Genomic DNA, 18,935 nt, shown 5'->3' on the forward strand with positions numbered 1-18,935 from the left:
TACCACTGTGGAAGTTGAGAAAGGGTTATCTGTTTTATGCACGCATGTTATTGAGGGCTTTCAAAATAGTATTAACCTCAAAAAACAAAACAATACAGCTGTGCTGTGGTGAGCACTGAATAAAACTGCAGCTTTCTGAAAAGAGGAAGGCCTCCAGGCCTGCTTTATCTGCGGAGAGGAGGAAGCTGTGGGCGGCTCCAGTGACGTGGCATGGCAAAGAGGGGGTTGGGTTAACAGAGAGTGTGTCTTTCTGCACAGAAACTTGATCCTGCCAGGGACCAGAACGTTTTCACTGACTAAAGATCTGCAGCATTCTTCAGAGAGGAACTGTGTGGAATATTCCTAAAGGTAGGACTTGTGTGAAGTTATTTCTTTGCCATCTTTCACACATTTTAAGATTCAGATTTTACAAATATCTTCTGTTGTTTCATACAAGTTTGTCTTACTCACTATTAATGGAACATATTATTGGGTTTTAAAACAATTCTTCAGGGACTTTTAAGTTTGAAGGGGGAAGCATAATCCAAGACTTAGTGTGCTGAAGATTTCTCATGCGCAATGTGTTGTGGAATTGATAGGTCAGGGGTCGGTTTTGATTAACAACAGGTCTTGTTATTCAGGGGCGAGGGTAACTCCCTTTTTCAATACAATGCTAGGCACAAAAAGTGTTTCACATGGGAAAGGAAAGAGTTTATCTTCACGTTTTCAGGCCTGTAAAACAAATCTCGTTTTAGTCTTTGTTTATATAATAGATACAGATGTTGTGTCTGTCTTCTTTCAGCAGCATCTGCAATAAAGAAGCTGTCCCGGAAGGACCTGTTATCTATGTTTGGAAACAAACAGCGAGACAGTAAAATGATCAGTGTTGCATCTAAAATAATCAGACATACGTTATAACAGCCATAGTTTAATTTATAGTGTATTATAGTCAACAGTGTAAAAGTAATATCTTAAACTGTTGCCTATTGTATGATGTACTATTGTACTTCTTGTATGACAGTCTTGTGCTGAAGTTGCTTTACTGTTTTGGCCATAAGTAGTACTGTCTTGTTCGCTATATAATTGCTATATAAATACCTTGATGATTAAAATAACTATTATCTTTTTCAGCGTAGTTCAAGTGTTGTTTTATCAATTAAAGTTTAGTATGGCAAGAGACCCACATTACATTTACTGTTGATGTATTGATTTGTTGTTATTCTTACTATTTGCTTATTCTAAAATACTTTTGCTGAAATAGCCGTTAACTCCCACTACTGTTTCAGAATGTATGTCTGGGTTATACTGTAAACTTGAAGTTTGGGAGACCATGACAATGAAGTTAAATTTACTCATCCATAAATAAAAACCGAATTCGATTTCTGGCTGATCCCTTCATCCAAAACACAGCGGAGAAAGGGAACTTGAAACTACACTCATATATTGTATGTTTCATGTTAATTAAGTTTCACCCCTGGTGTGTGAAGAGGCTTTCTGGCACTGTTAAATAAATTAGTCATACACGTCATATGAGGACCAAGCCAACTGTGTTGTTTGGTTTTTAAGGTCAAACTACAGTTCTGTTTTAAACAATATTAATAATTCCATACATTAATAAAATAATAGGAAGGAATACAAAATAAAAATCATCTATTTGCGCTGTGCTACAACCTCAAAATAAAACATTTAAACCATGATAGTAATATGATTAAGAAACCTCAAACCTTAATAATACTTCAGCAAATACTTTGTGGTTGACAGCAAGGTTAGCTGGGTGTTTAAATAGTAGCGGGGTTCTGAAAAATATAGCGTCATTCGTTCCCACGTGTTGCTACAACTGTTTAAATAACGTACCTGTCATTTACACTGCTTCTGGGTTTCTGATCGCATCATCAGTTCCAGATTTTTTAAATCCTTTGATGGAAATGTCCGGTCTATTTTGAATGCTTTCAAGCATGTTGGCTTCATCGCTGCCATTCTCATACCCACTTTGATATCTGACACATTCTTTCCCTCGTCCTGCGTTTCTCTAACCTGTTCTGCATACCAGTCTGCCAGAGGGCGGGATCGCTACGAGCACTGTATGCAACCCCCTGATTGGTGGAAGTATTATTTAACAGTCCAATCAAAACCGCCAATAAAGACAAAATAAATTCTCTGCCCGTTATATGGTACAGGTTAAGATTTGTGCTCTAATTAAAAAAAAAAAAAAGTGCTCTGGCCTTTCTGTGCCACACCATGGATCGCTATTGCTGTGTTACCTGTTTGACAATGTGGGCAATAATCCTTACACTATCAGTGCACTAGAGCAGACATTTTAAAAAAGAGCTTTGAAACAGACTTTAAAGTTATAAAAAGTTGTCAGAATGTTAACAATGAAAATAAAAATGACAGGTATGTTATTTAAACAGTTGTAGCAACACATGGAGACGTGCAACGCTATATTTTTCAGAAACCCCGCTACTTACTCTTTAAGTAACACTTAAATCTAAGTCTGTAAAACAACAGTAAGATGTGTGTACAAGTGCATACAAGCCCCTCCTTACACAAACTGCTCAGTATCAATGAACTTGAATAGTCTCAGTAAGTAGCTTATAAATCACAGGACCCTCTTATCCTATAAGCATATAACACATTTTAGTTCATTAAACCCATGCAACCCTTAAATACATTACACTTTAACAATCAACTGTGCAAAATACATATATCATTTCTGTTGCTCTTACCTTCTCCAAATAAGCCTCACTTTACCCCAGTACATGTCGCTCCTCTTACATTCAGACTTCAAAAGGAAATTAACTCAGTACACTTGGTTCGTGTTTGAGAAACAAGAGGGATCTGGTGTTCATGTGCTGATAATGGTGCTGGAGTTGCTAGCTTCCATGTGTGCGTTATTCTTATTCTCCCCACATTCAAAATTCATGGGCGTTGCTGGAGAGCTGGAGGCGTTCCTTTCAAATCAAGAGGGAAATTATCACTTGGTAAAAACTTTGATGTCACTGGCTAACGTGACAGTTAGACACCACAATCAATGTAAAAACCCCAGCATGCCTTGCTCTTTGCTTTTTATTACTGACAGACCAGCTAGTGACAAGAACAATGGATCTAAAGCCATGCTGCATACCTCCAGCACGTCACTGGAACACTGGAATAGTTCTGTACTTGTGAACTGCTTGTGTAAATGCTGCGTTTGGCACTTTTTGTTTGCTTATGTGTACTTTATATGCTGCTGTTATTTTCATACCAGGAAAACCATATGAATGACTCTCAGATCAGGTACAATAATTTGAATAAACAAACACATTTATATACTGGTAGTCCTCAATAGCGATATGAGTCTGAGATCAACTGAGAGTTTTTGCTATAACTTTAAAGAAAAGTGTTTTTGATCATACAGATATATAAATTATGAAACAACTATAAGGACATTTAATTTCCTTTTTTTTCAATGAACACATAAGTTTGTTATCCTAAAAAAAAACATACAATACTTAGGAATACTGGTATTTACAGATGTGTATCACCAAACATTTCTGGAATAATTTCAGTTAATTTTGGTCTTTATGTCGACTGGGTGTAGTTGAGACCATCAAACTCATTTAATGATATGAGAACGATTCCAACACAGAACTCCAGTGGCACAAGGCTAGCCTGCTGTGGCACCTAACTCCAAACTCATCAAGGCTAGCCTGCTGTGGCACCTAACTCCAAACTCATCAAGGCTAGCCTGCTGTGGCACCTAACTCCAAACTCATCAAGGCTAGCCTGCTGTGGCACCTAACTCCAAACTCATCAAGGCTAGCCTGCTGTGGCACCTAACTCCAAACTCATCAAGGCTAGCCTGCTGTGGCACCTAACTCCAAACTCATCAAGGCTAGTCTACTGTGGCACCTAACTCCAAACTCATCAAGGCTAGTCTGCTGTGGCACCTAACTCCAAACTCATCAAGGCTAGTCTACTGTGGCACCTAACTCCAAACTCATCAAGGCTAGTCTACTGTGGCACCTAACTCCAAACTCATCAAGGCTAGTCTACTGTGGCACCTAACTCCAAACTCATCAAGGCTAGTCTACTGTGGCACCTAACTCCAAACTCATCAGGGCTAGCCTGCTGTGGCACCTAACTCCAAACTCATCAAGGCTAGTCTGCTGTGGCACCTAACTCCAAACTCATCAAGGCTAGCCTTTTCTTTAGTGCACATGCTTTATCACCAGTAAATGAATTCTCACACTTTACTTTTCTGGGGGGGGGGTAGTGTGCAGTACAATTACGCAACCCTCCCGAGGGGTTAAGATGCATAAGGAAGTTGGCGGCTGAGTCATCCAACTACTAATTTCAGTTTTGTCTCCACACAGGCTCACGTGGAGGCACAGCTGTCCTGAGTGATAAGGATATCTGATAAAAAGCAGAACAGACAGGCCTGGGCTGTAAGAAACTTTTGGATTACTTTTCAGCAAGAATTTTGCTTTGCTATGTATTACCAGTCATTTATTTGCCTGAATCGTTTTATGGTTTTATAATATTTTCAGCTCTGTTTGCCATATGGCTGACCCTGCTAAACCTTCCCACCCTCATGTGTCACCTGGACATTATGCAGTTTATTAAGATAAAGACAATTATATCTACGTGCTCTTATAAATGTTTACCATGATAACAGGATAGCACAGTGCAGTAAAGCTTTGTGAATGTTTGGAAAAGCACAGACAAAGACATCTAAAGCACAAAGATAAAAAAAAAAATGCAAACCATGGCAAACGAATAGTGTAAGCATGGAAAATCAAATGACGCTGCAGATTTACCTGGATAAACGTTTAGAGGGGACTACATGGATACACACTTTTGCATTTCAGTTAACAGCCCTTTCTGATAATTGTGATCATCTAAATCCCCTCATTTGTTTTGTGTTACTTGATTAAAACAAATGAATATAGATTTAGTGGCGCTCTTAAGAATTGCTATGCTCTATCAATTTTATTATTGGATGCAATGAATATTGATTTTTAATTCTTGGTCCAAACTTCTCAACTCTGGCTCCGAATTCAATCGAGCATTGCTGGACCAAGGTTAAGAGGGCTGTGAGAAGGAGAAATAAAAAAAAGCTAATTTCATTGCTATTTAAATGACTTGTAGATGTATTGACTATTCCAAACCATGGTACGATGTATGTTAATTATTGTCTACATAATGTAGTTTCCCTTATAAAAGTTTTCCATAGTTAAAACATGGCAAAATGTAATAAAGCATAGTGATGGTAGGTAAGCAGAGAGCTCAGAGAGGTATGGTAAAACATTAAAAAAACATGGCCATCCATAGTAAACTGGGGAAAGCATAATATTACCATGGAAAATGTAGCTACAAAAATGTAAATGTTGATGAACACTATTGCTGCCTCTGTGTTTTTGGTTGATAATGTTTTCATTCATTTCTAATGTGTGTTTCTCCCCTTTTCTTTTAGTAACTTCAAGAACATTTTATTTGAAATCCTCTTGACAAAATGGCAGCCAAGCTACAGAAAATTGTGGCAGACAAAAAAGAAGTGGTTGAAACAGTTATGGAAATATTTGACCAGGGAGCTGAAATCGTTGCTACCATAGTGGGAGAGTTATTCCCAATCTTCCAGATAGCCGCTCCGATTGTGAAACTCGCCCTAGACAATGTTGAAAGCACCGAAGCAGAGTACATGAAGGAACAGTTCCAGAAAGTCAGGGACAAGTTAGACGTGGTTTCCGAAGAGATCACCAGCATCAACAATGAGATTAAGAAAAGCGGGATGGACCAGCAATACTTCGGAGTTGAAGAAAACCTGACGAACCAGTTTCGGAAGTTTATGGACATCCTAAACGCTAAACCGAAGTTCAAGGAGGTCAAGAAGAAGCTGTTCCTGGACTTCTTCAGCAGAACGGGTAAGGAACAAAATCTTGAAATCCTCTACAATGCCGTGATGGGCACAGGATTGTTTACGGAACCCATTCTTGAAATAGCCCTGAATTACGAGGAGAAGAACCGTCGTGTCATGGAAGATTTCTGCGCTCGCCTTAAACAGCTCTTCTGTATCGGATTGATAGCTTTGATGGGATACGCAGGTCTTCAGAACGAAGATGAAGAAGAGCTGGTGAAAGAGTGGCGCGAGAAGATGAGAGAAGTTGAGACCAGAATGAAAATTGTTGTAGATGACTGCATCGGCAGCTTTGAAGGACAGGCCAAAATTGACATCCGCAAACTGCTGAGAGAAAAGAACGACAAAACTAACCAGGAATTATCAGACTACTTACTTGATTTCTTAAAGAAAAAATATGACTGGGTCATGTGGTCCGTGCGTGTGTACAACCATTCCACAAGTATATTAAGTAAAATCATTGGTAAAAAATATCACTGCCTGACTGGCAAAAGCCGCTTTGAATTTTTGGAAATTGATGGCGTCACAAACGTCGTTGTGTCCTACAGTGCCTGCCCGGAGCCAATCAACAAAGAGATGATACACCAGTTAATGGAAGGACAAGAGAAGAAAAATGATGTTGCAATAGCTGAACAGATTTTCTACAAGGTGCCAGCTTGCGTTGTTCATGCAGTCAGTATAAGCAATCAACTTTGTGGATCATGGAGTTTCCCGGATGAGTTACACTTCTGGGAACAATATAAAAACCTTACGCTGTGTGTCCATTCAGCCTAAGAAAAAAATAACAGCCGTACAATTGCTTCAATTACTTTAGAATAAAAAGGGTGCATCTTTGTGTTAATCATGCTAGTTGACTTCTCATTAGCAGCAGCAATAAACGTAACTAGCCCATCACAACGCAATTATCAGCAGGGGATCTTGCACGGGTGAAGATGAAACTAATAATACATTTATCACGGTTAATTTGCATGGTCATTTTTCAGTTTCCCCATGCAATACTAGGCTTTTCCTATAGTTTACCATGGCTTGCCATGTTTTTTAAATATGTTTTACCACACCTCTCTGAGCTTTACTGTGCTTAAGCATCTCGTAATGGTCTTTACTATGAACCTAGCTAACTTTATACATACAAATAATGAAAAACAGAAACTAAACAATAATTGGAAACCAAATACCAAGAATGATATATTGGTGAGAAAATTATTTTATTCTGGACACCCTGTTTGTTGTACCTTTTAAAAGACGGGTTCGAGTCTCAAAGCCATTTATTTCTAAATGTCATTAGCGCAATTGTTTATATAGTAAAAGTATACTCAATAACGTTACTAAATCAAACATTTATTAACTCGGACATTCAATTTTGTGAGCAGTCTGAAGTTGTTTCTTATTTGTGTTTTAGAATTGTAATTGTTTTTGTTTTTTTTTTGCTTTAAGACAAAAATAATTCTGACGATTTGGAATAAATAGCTTTGAGAATCTAGTCCATTGTTGTATCGAACACAATTGATCTCAGAAATGACCGCCAATACAGGGGTACCAAATGATGAGTAGCACATACTGTACCCACCTTAGCGGTACATTCAAATGTTAACTGTCTGGTACAACTGCAGCAGCTGGGATTGCTAAACTGCCTTCTCCAGTCTACCAAACCATGTACAATACATTCCAGACATCGCTGCATTTCAAGTGTTTCATTCGAAAAGTCAAATTTGAGGTTCAGGAATCTCACAAGTTAGTTCATTAATTGCTTTTGGTCATGGCATTTCCTGATCCAATGTCCAGTTTTGGTGGGTAGGCTGGTATTCTCAAACCGGAAGTGTGAGTCCTCCTTTAAAAAACAAAAAAACAAGAATTGTACTTGACAAACTTTTGCTAGTTAAAGCGAGTGTTATTCAGATGTGCTGTTTCAGTTCTGGATGTAGTTTAGTACCCCCCTTATATTTGTGTTAGAGCAGAGACTCAAATCAGTAATGTCACTGGCAATGAACAAAAAATAATGCACTGTTTAATTCTATTCCTTTCTTTGTCTGTTTTTTGTATATGAAATGCACTAAATCTAACATTTATTAAAACACTTTTTTTATTATTAACTGTCAAGAAGTGAATGAGATTACAAATATAACCAATATTACAACGCAAAATAGAAATTAACTGCTAATATAAGCATCTTTTATATGATAAATGTTGTAATAATAAAATGACTTAATAAAAATGTAAACAACAGATGTCTGTGATCAGTAAATATATATATCCAAAGCTTCCATCTAAAACTTTTGAAAGCAATTTTCTCCTGCAGGTCCTGCATCATTAGTTTTTCGATATGTTACGATACACTAAAGCTTTTGATTTCTGTACTGGAAAAAAAATGGAACTGGTTTAAGATGGAATAAGAAAACATTCCATATTTACAGCAATCGTGGAGAGGACTGTACAAGAGAGCAGGTAAAAAGCAAAAATGTCTTTCAAGCACATGAAAGAAAACAATACACTTTACAAAAAAATAAACACTAAGCCTGACCAACACGACACTTACAAAAAAATAAACACTAAGCCTGACCGAAACGACACTTACAAAAAAATAAACACTGAGCCTGACCAACACAACACTTACAAAAAAATAAACACTGAGCCTGACCGACACGACACTTACAAAAAAATAAACACTAAGCCTGACCGAAACGACACTTACAAAAAAATAAACACTGAGCCTGACCAACACAACACTTACAAAAAAATAAACACTGAGCCTGACCGACACGACACTTACAAAAAAATAAACACTAAGCCTGACCGAAACGACACTTACAAAAAAATAAACACTGAGCCTGACCAACACAACACTTACAAAAAAATAAACACTGAGCCTGACCAACACAACACTTACAAAAAAATAAACACTGAGCCTGACCAACACGACACTTACAAAAAATAAACACTGAGCCTGACTGACACGACACTTACAAAAAAATAAACACTGAGCCTGACTGACACGACACTTACAAAAAAATAAACACTGAGCCTGACCAACACGACATTTACAAAAAAATAAACACTGAGCCTGACCAACACAACACTTACAAAAAAATAAACACTGAGCCTGACCAACACGACACTTACAAAAAAATAAACACTAAGCCTGACCGAAACGACACTTACAAAAAAATAAACACTGAGCCTGACCAACACAACACTTACAAAAAAATAAACACTGAGCCTGACCAACACAACACTTACAAAAAAATAAACACTGAGCCTGACCAACACGACACTTACAAAAAATAAACACTGAGCCTGACTGACACGACACTTACAAAAAAATAAACACTGAGCCTGACTGACACGACACTTACAAAAAAATAAACACTGAGCCTGACCAACACGACATTTACAAAAAAATAAACACTGAGCCTGACCAACACAACACTTACAAAAAAATAAACACTGAGCCTGACCAACACGACACTTACAATAAATAAACACTGAGCCTGACCAACACGACACTTACAAAAAAATAAACACTGAGCCTGACCGACACGACACTTCCAGAAAAATAAACACTGAGCCTGACCAACACGACACTTACAAAAAAATAAACACTGAGCCTGACCAACACGACACTTACAAAAAAATAAACACTGAGCCTGACCGACACGACACTTACAAAAAAATAAACACTGAGCCTGACCGACACGACACTTCCAGAAAAATAAACACTGAGCCTGACCAACACGACACTTACAAAAAAATAAACACTGAGCCTGACCAACACGACACTTACAAAAAAATAAACACTGAGCCTGACCGACACGACACTTCCAGAAAAATAAACACTGAGCCTGACCAACACGACGCTTACAAAAAAATAAACACTGAGCCTGACCAACACAACACTTACAAAAAAATAAACACTGAGCCTGACCGACACGACACTTACAAAAAAATAAACACTGAGCCTGACCAACACGACACTTACAAAAAATAAACACTGAGCCTGACCAACACGACACTTACAAAAAATAAACACTGAGCCTGACCAACACGACACTTACAAAAAAATAAACACTGAGCCTGACCAACACGACACTTACAAAAAATAAACACTGAGCCTGACCAACACGACACTTACAAAAAAATAAACACTGAGCCTGACCAACACAACACTTACAAAAAATAAACACTGAGCCTGACCAACACAACACTTACAAAAAAATAAACACTGAGCCTGACTGACACGACACTTACAAAAAATAAACACTGAGCCTGATTGACACGACACTTACAAAAAAATAAACACTGAGCCTGAACTGAACTGAACTCTATTAACTGACATCTGAAATAAATAAAACACATTTTTCAGAATGGAGCTCCTCTTCATTGCTTAGCGGACCCCAGGGAACCAATTTAGCCGACCAACTTGGAAAATGTTTGCCACGGCACAATTTAAAATGAATTTCCAGAAAATAAAACTACTTTTAACAGTGGCCACTTTGCAACCAAATATTAGGCCGATATTACGTCAATGAACCGTTTATCCTGTCGAAACATAAGGAAGGTTTTGGTATCCATTATTATAACAAACAAGAACGTGTACTGCCTGTTTGTGTACATTTTTCAAGTTGCTTCAGCACATGACTCATAAGGTGCAGGTGTATTTTACCACAAACATTATTAACCTGGGAGTTTGAACTGGCATTTAGTGAAGCATTTATACAAGCCCAAGCCTTTGTAAAAGCAAATGTGTGCAGCATTTGAGTGGTATGAAAAAGTACCTCCACATTACACCAGTCCTGGCTAAACTGCATTGGCTTCCTATCAAGTATCGAATCTCTTCTTGTGACTTATCGTTCACTCAGTGGTACTGGTCCTGCTTACCTTACTGAGTTACTTTGTCCTTACCAGCTGGTTCGTACTCTTAGATCCTCTCAGGCAGGCCTGCTGGTTGTTCTTGATATGAAATGGGTTCGGTCTCAGTGGTTGTTCGTTTAGCCACCTGGCTCCTGTGCTATGAAATTACCTCCCCCGTTGACATCAGGAACTGCCAGTTAGTTGATAGGATTAAAAAAGGTCTTAAACGGTACATAAGGACCTTTTTATTGTGTTACATGTTCCCATGTGTTGCTACAACTGTTTACGTAAGGTGTGTGTATTGTTTTAATTTTTTTTTTTTTTTTACATTTTGACCACTTTTTTAAACTTTTAAATTGCATTCCCTGCCTCAAGATGGCTTCCCATGTACCCGCATGGACCTCTCAGAACTACATTGCCCATCATCCTCCTACTCACATATGCAACTGAGATGGATTTACCAGTGAGCAGGAGGATGATGTGTGATTTATTTTGATTAATGTATTCTTTGAAAATCATGTATGTATTGTAACCTTCCCCAGGATCCAGACTTTAATTGCCACAGGTGAAAACCATTCTGCATCAACTGACAGACTGCTACAAAACCGGAACCATAAATACAGAGGGGAGTTGAGTTGGGCAGGAACGAGGAAGAGGGTGCGCAGGAAGTTGGCCATGCTTTCGAGACTCCAGCAAGGGGCTTGCAAGAGTAAACAACGCGGGCCCTCAACAGAAAAGAAACACGTGAACCATTCAGAAGTGGATAAAGAATCGCTTGAGAAACAAGTACCATTTTATTCTGCATATCTTTCTGGAGTAAAATCATAACCAGCAGTTGTTTTTGTCTTTTTATTGATTTTGAGACCATCTTTTCAAATATAATCTCTACATATTCAAGTATATTTTGATCAGTCACTGTCATAGACATATATACCTCAGGCTAGTCAGCACCAACTGGAGTACAGCTGTGTATTGCCAGCGATAGAAAATAAAACATGTATTTGTTCAAAAAGTATTTGAGTAATTGCAGTTAGAACCACTTAGAATGATTGCACACATCATACAATTCAGATCGGAGTCTAAATCGCTCGTTTTTTGTTTCCTCAGGCTGTCATAACAAGCTTTTTGAAGCTGACCTTATCGCAAGGCTTCATCTGATGTAAGAGCAGAATGAACTCTCAATAAGATAACATACATATCTCCTCTGTGTGGGCCACAGATTTACAATGCAAACACATCATAAAGGATACAGAGTGATATACGAAGGTTTACCTAACCATGTTGCTGGTGCCGAATCATTATTTTAAGACCCGACTGGACAGACTTTTGGGATCAATCAGCTACTAGGAATGAGACAAGCACTGATGGGCCAAATGGTCTTCTCTTGCCTGTAAATGTTCTTATGTTCTTTTCTCTATGATACCTAATGTTTTAAATCCATTGTCTTACTTTATAATTAGAATCTCTAAAAATGAATGGTATTGTTACTTAATTTAACAAGATGGCTGTTTATTCAAACAAACTATTCATATTAAACTGAAAATACTACTAGATGAAACTTGCTTAAAAATATATTTCTCTGGTTCCTGTGTAAGTCACCTGGTAAAGACATGACCGTGTGGTTCAAAGGATGAGACATACAGGTTCTTGTCTGTCTAGTCTCAGGTGTTCACTGGGGATTCCAGAGGGTCCCGCAGGTTAGGGAGGCAAAACTGGCTTGGGACTGTTTCTCCTCATCACACTACAGCGGACCCTTCTGGTTTAGTGCCATTTTGAATTCTGTATATGTAATTAAGTTTTCACTGAGGAATTTGACATCAGCAATGGTGGGTCGGGGGGTTGGGGGGTCGGGACGACACTTTCTGGTCCTCCTCCTCTGAGTTCCATTCAGTTCCTTCATGCTTTCTTTGAAACTCAGGTTTTGGCTTGGGCAAGACTTACACATCGTGTTCACCACTGCTACAAACTGGTCTCTGTGGAAAATGATCACACCACAAATCTCTGACCCACGCTAGACGTGTACATGCCAAGAAACAGGGATGCAGTTTGGGAGCAGCCACTGCAAGCTAACTGTATGCCTTGCCTTGTAGCTCGTTAGTTACAAAGGTAGATATGAGGTCAAAATCAATGCTGCCTGGACAGCTTGCCCTACAGTTGTGTGATTCAAAGAATTAAGGTGCAGTGATAAGCCTCTAGTTCATCTGACTTAACTGTTGTAATTCTGGAATAAAAAATGATGTACAAACTAAAGGCTTCTTCTTATTCAAATGTACTGCAGTCTTTCCTAATCGCTGTACTCTTTCTAAACAAGAGTTCCGTACGTATGTAGCCTGTTCTTTTTATGCATTGCACTATCAAGATGATTATCTGTGGTCCCTTTTCTTTGATGGTTCAATGAAACTTTGCAAGCTGAGTAAAGCAGCATTCCATTGCAAAGTAAAGCAGCATTCCATTCAAAACTTACACAAATTGGGAAACATGCAATGCAAGGTAAGGTAGAATTCATGAAGTGACTGGAGTTTCCACTCTACTTAATTACACACAATTTATAGGAGGCTGTGTGGTCCAGTGGTTAAAGAAAAGGGCTTGTAACCAGGAGGTCCCCGGTTTAAATCCCACCTCAGCCACTGACTCATTGTGTGACCCTGAGCAAGTCACTTAACCTCCTTGTGCTCCGTCTTTCGGGTGAGACGTAGTTGTAAGTGACTCTGCAGCTGATGCATAGTTCACACACCCTAGTCTCTGTAAGTCGCCTTGGATAAAGGCGTCTGCTAAATAAACTAATAATAACTCTACTAAATATTAACACCAGCAACATTACCTAATGACACCCTCTTTCTTAAATACCACTTATACAATTTTCATGAAACTATTCATGAGTTTTTTATTCAGCAAAATGTTTTACATGCTGTTGATATATGTCATAATCCTCAATGTTTTCATAATACTGACAGCTCTAATTTTGAATTTACAGTCATGGAGGAGGATACATGTTACAGACATACTTGTTTCTACAAGCTGTGTTCATGACCTTTTGATTGTTGGTGTTTTGAGATGTTTATTTTCACTGTTGTTATGCTATAGCAAGGTACCCACACCCCTATGGGCATGGATTGGACTCCAGTAAAGTATCCATCAGTATCTGCCTTAATCCACACCTTTGCCAGATGTTTATGGTACATAGAGAACTTGGTTTAGTCTGATCTTGAGCAATGATAATATTTGTTGCCAAATGTCCTCAGGCATGTACTGATAGGCATTCATTTTCTGATGGGCTGTTCATGCATTTTAACCATGCAGACATTGCTTAGCACAGGTTTTAGTCTTTTCTGCATTATTCAGGCACACAAATGAAAAACATTCAAATTATGTTTAGGTGACTGTAGCTAAAAAAATAACTCCATATCGCAGCTCCATTACCTAAATAGATCTAAAAGGTGCAGTTTTAGGGGGCTCCCGAGTGGCGCATCCAGTAAAGGCGCCCCACGTGGAGTGCAGGATGCTCTCTATAGTCTGGACGTCATCGGTTCGAGTCCAGGCTATTCCTTTGCCGACCAAGGATGGGAGCTTCCATGGGGCGGCGCTCAATTGGCCGAGCACCGCCCGGGGGGAGGGAGGGTTAGGTGGGCCAGGGTGTCCTCAGCTCACCTCACACCAGCGACCCCTGTAGTCTGGCCGGGCGCCTGCGGGCTTGCCTGTAAGCTGCCCGAGAGCTGCGTTGTCCTCCAACGCTGTAGCTATTGGGTGGCTGTATGGTGAGTCCGCAGTGTGAGAAAAAGCGGTCGGCTGACGGCACACGCGTCAGAGTACAGTGTGTGTTCGTCTTCGCCCTCCCGAGTCAGTGCAGGGGTGGTAGCGGTGAGCTGAGCATATTAAAATAATTTGCGATTCCAAATTGGGAGAAAATAATAAAAAATAATTGGCAACGACTAAATTAATTTTCAAAAATTGTGCAGTTTTAAAAGAAACACATGTTACAGCAAACAAATATTTTCAATTTAGAACATGAGATTAGGTTAAAGAAAGTTCTCAGTTTCTATGCCTTATTCTCTGGAAACTGGTTACACTTGCACTTCCTATGTTATGTTAAATGATTCTGTTAGCTACAACCATTTCAGATATTTGCTTGTTTGTATTTCTTTAGTTTCTAGAGCTTTGCTCCCTAGTAGGTGTATGAAATATACATATCATATGTAGCAAATGTGGTATTTCTTACTTCCACTGGGAGCAGAGTGTTGTGGGGGTGGGGGGGCAAGTTAATGGTACACTCTGGTGTACCAGCTGAACCTACAGGAAAGACATGTTTGAGAGCTTTATTAAGGCCACATAAATGCTTCACATTTCAGAAGGATGATGACTGAAACAGAGATGAGATACAGAGTGATTGTCAGATTATTAAAGCCCTTCACTACAGATTGTCATAAGCATCAAGAAGAAAAAGCCCAATAGAAATACCAAACCAGAAATGAACACCTTATAAGGGACTTGTAAGTACTGTTGGTTTGTGTTTCTATAATAATTTGGATTAAAAAGCTTCGTAACACGTATTTCTTTAGCATCTTAAGGTGTTTCTGAAAAAAGAAACAAGGACCAGGGGTCACAAATGGAGATTAGATAAAGGGGCATTCAGAACAGAAAATAGGAGGCACTTTTTTACACTGAGAATTGTGACGGTCTAGAACCAACTCCCCAGGAATGTTGTTGAAGCTGACACCCTAGGATCCTTCAAGAAGCTACTTGATGAGATTCTGGGATCAATAAGCTACTAACAACCAAACGAGCAAGATGGGCCGAATGGCCTCCTCTCGTTTGTAAACTTTCTTATGTTCTTATGTTCTTATGTTCCTAATCATGTCTCCCACTGAAATGTACACACATCGCACACTTGAATCACTGCTGTCCACCCTGTGTTGGCTCAACACTGTGAGTTTGAAATTCACATGGCTTTTTACTGAATCATTAGCTCCATACTTTTATAAATGAAACATGGAGCTAATGGCACAGTAAAAGAGGAACACTCCTGTCAAAGTTTCAAAATTACAAATATACTTTAAAAGACCCCTCGAACACAATTCCTGAGGTATTTCTCTGTGAACCTTCTTTAGAGAAAACGGTGGAAATGCAACTTCAAGTTTGATAGTAAAAACTTTCTTCTCAAAATTGTCATTGGCGCATTTTTTCAGAATGGGAAAACGTACCCAATGAAAGTTTGCAAACAGTCTTAGGCTGTTTCGTATTCATTTAGAATTGTAATTGGTGTTAATGACGATTCGGAGTAAATGGTTTTGAGAATCAAACCCTTTTGAACTGTTTTACAACCGGAGTTTCTAATTATCTGTATATCCCTGTTGATGATCTGAACATTGCTTGCATTGAAAAGGCAACAGTAATAAACCAGCAGGACTGTTTAGAATAAGAGATCGAGAGCTGCTGATAACATGGTTAGTCAGGCAGATTCTTTCAGCAGCAGAACCAGGAGTAAATGACAGACATTGATGCTGACAAGCAGATTGAAACACAAAGAAAAAAATACTCGCAACACTGTGATTCCTGCCCTCAGATTACACAGCACATAACTGGAAGTTCTTTAATACTGGGGACCTAAAAGGAATTGTAAGATTTTAAAGATTGTATTCATCGTAATCATTTTATAATTCTCTTGTTATAGCAGGAAAGAATAAACCCTTAATTATCTCTCTCCCTGTAATCTCACACACCGCCAAAAGGTCCTGTCTGTCTGGGGAAACAGGGTGAGATCTGGTTACTTTGAACTCAAGCAGAAGATCCTTGTTTTCAAGGTGCTATTTCCCTGAAGAGAGTCAGTGGAGGCCTCCAATCCCACGACAGAGACAATTGTCGCCAAGCTATCAGCTCCTGCAGATGTCCGTTTTAAGCTCACTGGAGCTGCTGTAGTGCAGTGAGGACAAACAGTCTGTGACGATTTTACCTCCCTGACCTGCAAGGGCAGCAGAGCCATTGTGACACTTCCTGTGGAATCCCCGGTGAAGATACAGCCAGGACACAAACCTCCGCTCCCCTGATTGTACGAGGCTGTACCTTCACCAGGTGAGATCCTCGGGGATCCTAATAAAACATTCTTTAAAGATTTATGACAAAAATAAATTGTGTGATTTTTTTTTTTGTTGTTTCCTGGAGATTATTTTGACTCAGCCACTAAGGAGAATGTTGTTATGCAAATGTGAGGTAAGGACTTGATTGCCTTTAAGCAAGTGATAAAAGTTACTAAGTGACACATGAATGCTTGTGGTGAATTCAGGGACATTTAACTGGAGACGTTTCGAAATCTCTTTCAGTCTAATAATAACCAACAAAGGAAGGCGTTATATACCTTTGTTTCCAAAAAAACATTGTAAGGAAATATTTTAAGCATACAAAAAAGAACACTCTAGAAACACATTCAAATGTAACACCTCCCAAACAGTAATTTATGATTAATAATCTTACCCGTGAAGAATGAGTGGATTATACCCAACTGCATCTGCGTCTGCAGGAATTTACAGGGCTCCTTGTTTTTAGTGTTTATTTTACCTCTTGACTAGAGAGCTTGTTCTTTAATTGAATGGTAAGCAGGCTTGGGCAAAATACTTAGGTCAATGTATTTAATACAAAATGCACAATACAAACTACTTTGGAAACAGTGCATTTTCAATAAAAGATACAATTGTATTTGGAAAATGCAATTTGAAATTACAAAATACCTTTAATAAAACAATCTAAGATTCTCATAGTTCATCCAGAAAAAGGGGATCCTTGTTTGCACAAGGGGACCCAATATCTAATAGGTCTGTGTAGGTCAGCTTGGACCCTGTCACTAACACTGGTCACTACATTTTCATAGATATCTGGTGTAATATTATAACCAATTCTCCTTCAGAGCGTTTGACATTTCAGCAAGGGTTGATGCCCAAGGTGGCATTTGAAAATGTCCCACAGTGGTTTGATGGAGTTGAAGTTGTCACTCTGTGCCAGCCAGCATTATTGTCCATGAACCACTGTCAAACACCTGGAGTCTTCTGGTGGAAAAAGAGCATCTAGGATCATGTGGCTTGCAAATTTTCAGATGACACAAAACTGGAAGGGGTAGCCAACTCTCAATCAGCAACTCGAATAATACAAAGAGATTTAGACAAGATTCAAGCTTGGGGTGACACATGGCAAATTAAATTGAATGTGAATAAATGCAAAGTCTTGCACATGGGGTGCAGAAACATTAGAGGTAAGTACAGCATGAATAGTAATGAAATAGAGGAGGCTCTGTATGAAAAGGACTTGGGGGTAGAAGTGGATGAAACTCTTAAGCCAACTAGACAGTGAAGAGAAGCTATAAAAAAAGGCAAATAGAATGTAATGGTTATATAGCCAAGATAATTGAATTCAAATCTAGAGAAGTTATATTAAAATGATCTAATGCACTGGTATGACCACACCTAGAATACTGTGTACAGTTCTGGTCCTCATATCTTAAGAAAGACAGAGGCCTTGGAAAGAGTACAGAGGAGAGCAACACAATTAATTCCAGGATTGAAGGGCATGTCATATGAAGATAGACTGAAAGAGCTGAATCTGTACAACCTAGAAAGAAGGAGTCAGAGGCAACTTGATAGAGGTATTTCAAATTGTCACGGGGTTTAACACAGTAACTGCTGAGAATTATTTTCACAGGTCACAGAACAGAACCAGGGGCCACGGGTGGAAGCTGAAGAAGGGCATATTCAGAACCGAGGAGAGAAGGAGCAATATTGTATAACCCTCTCTGTTACCACAATACGACCTTTAGCTAGCCTCCTGGAGGAAGGGCGCTCCGTCTAGCCACGGATTCCCAGAGGTTTCATTTCCCCTACTAACCTGGTGATGGTTTTTTGCTAACGGACCACGCTGGCACCAAAGCGAGCGAGCACAGGTGGTCCGAATGGCCTTTTCTCATTCTTGAATTTCTTATATTCGATGGGCTGAGATGCCAATCCATTACAAACTGAAGAGCAGATCTTTATTCCTTCTGTTAATCATGGTGCTTCCACTTTAAGCCAGAGCCCTTCCTTTTCTATGTCACAAAAAAAAACATTGAGGATATTATTATTTATTTCTTAGCAGACGCCCTTATCCAGGGCGACTTACAATTGTTACAAGATATCACATTATTTTTACATACAATTACCCATTTATACAGTTGGGTTTTTTACTGGAGCAATTTAGG

At 39.0% G+C, this 18,935-nt stretch overlaps 1 protein-coding gene across 1 annotated transcript; it reads left to right on the forward strand.

Annotated features, from left to right (window-relative positions):
- The first annotated feature begins 228 nt into the window (after positions 1-228).
- On the forward strand, positions 229-8,098 carry LOC117395611 (protein rapunzel-like). Its single transcript, XM_059006285.1, has 3 exons — positions 229-348; positions 4,335-4,406; positions 5,435-8,098. Exon 3 carries the CDS (start codon positions 5,474-5,476, stop codon positions 6,647-6,649), a length of 1,176 nt encoding a protein of 391 aa, XP_058862268.1. The 5' UTR covers positions 229-348; positions 4,335-4,406; positions 5,435-5,473; the 3' UTR covers positions 6,650-8,098.
- The last annotated feature ends 10,837 nt before the right edge of the window (positions 8,099-18,935 follow it).

Source organism: Acipenser ruthenus, chromosome 32 (genome assembly GCF_902713425.1).
Source record: "Acipenser ruthenus chromosome 32, fAciRut3.2 maternal haplotype, whole genome shotgun sequence".
NCBI lineage: Eukaryota > Metazoa > Chordata > Actinopteri > Acipenseriformes > Acipenseridae > Acipenser > Acipenser ruthenus.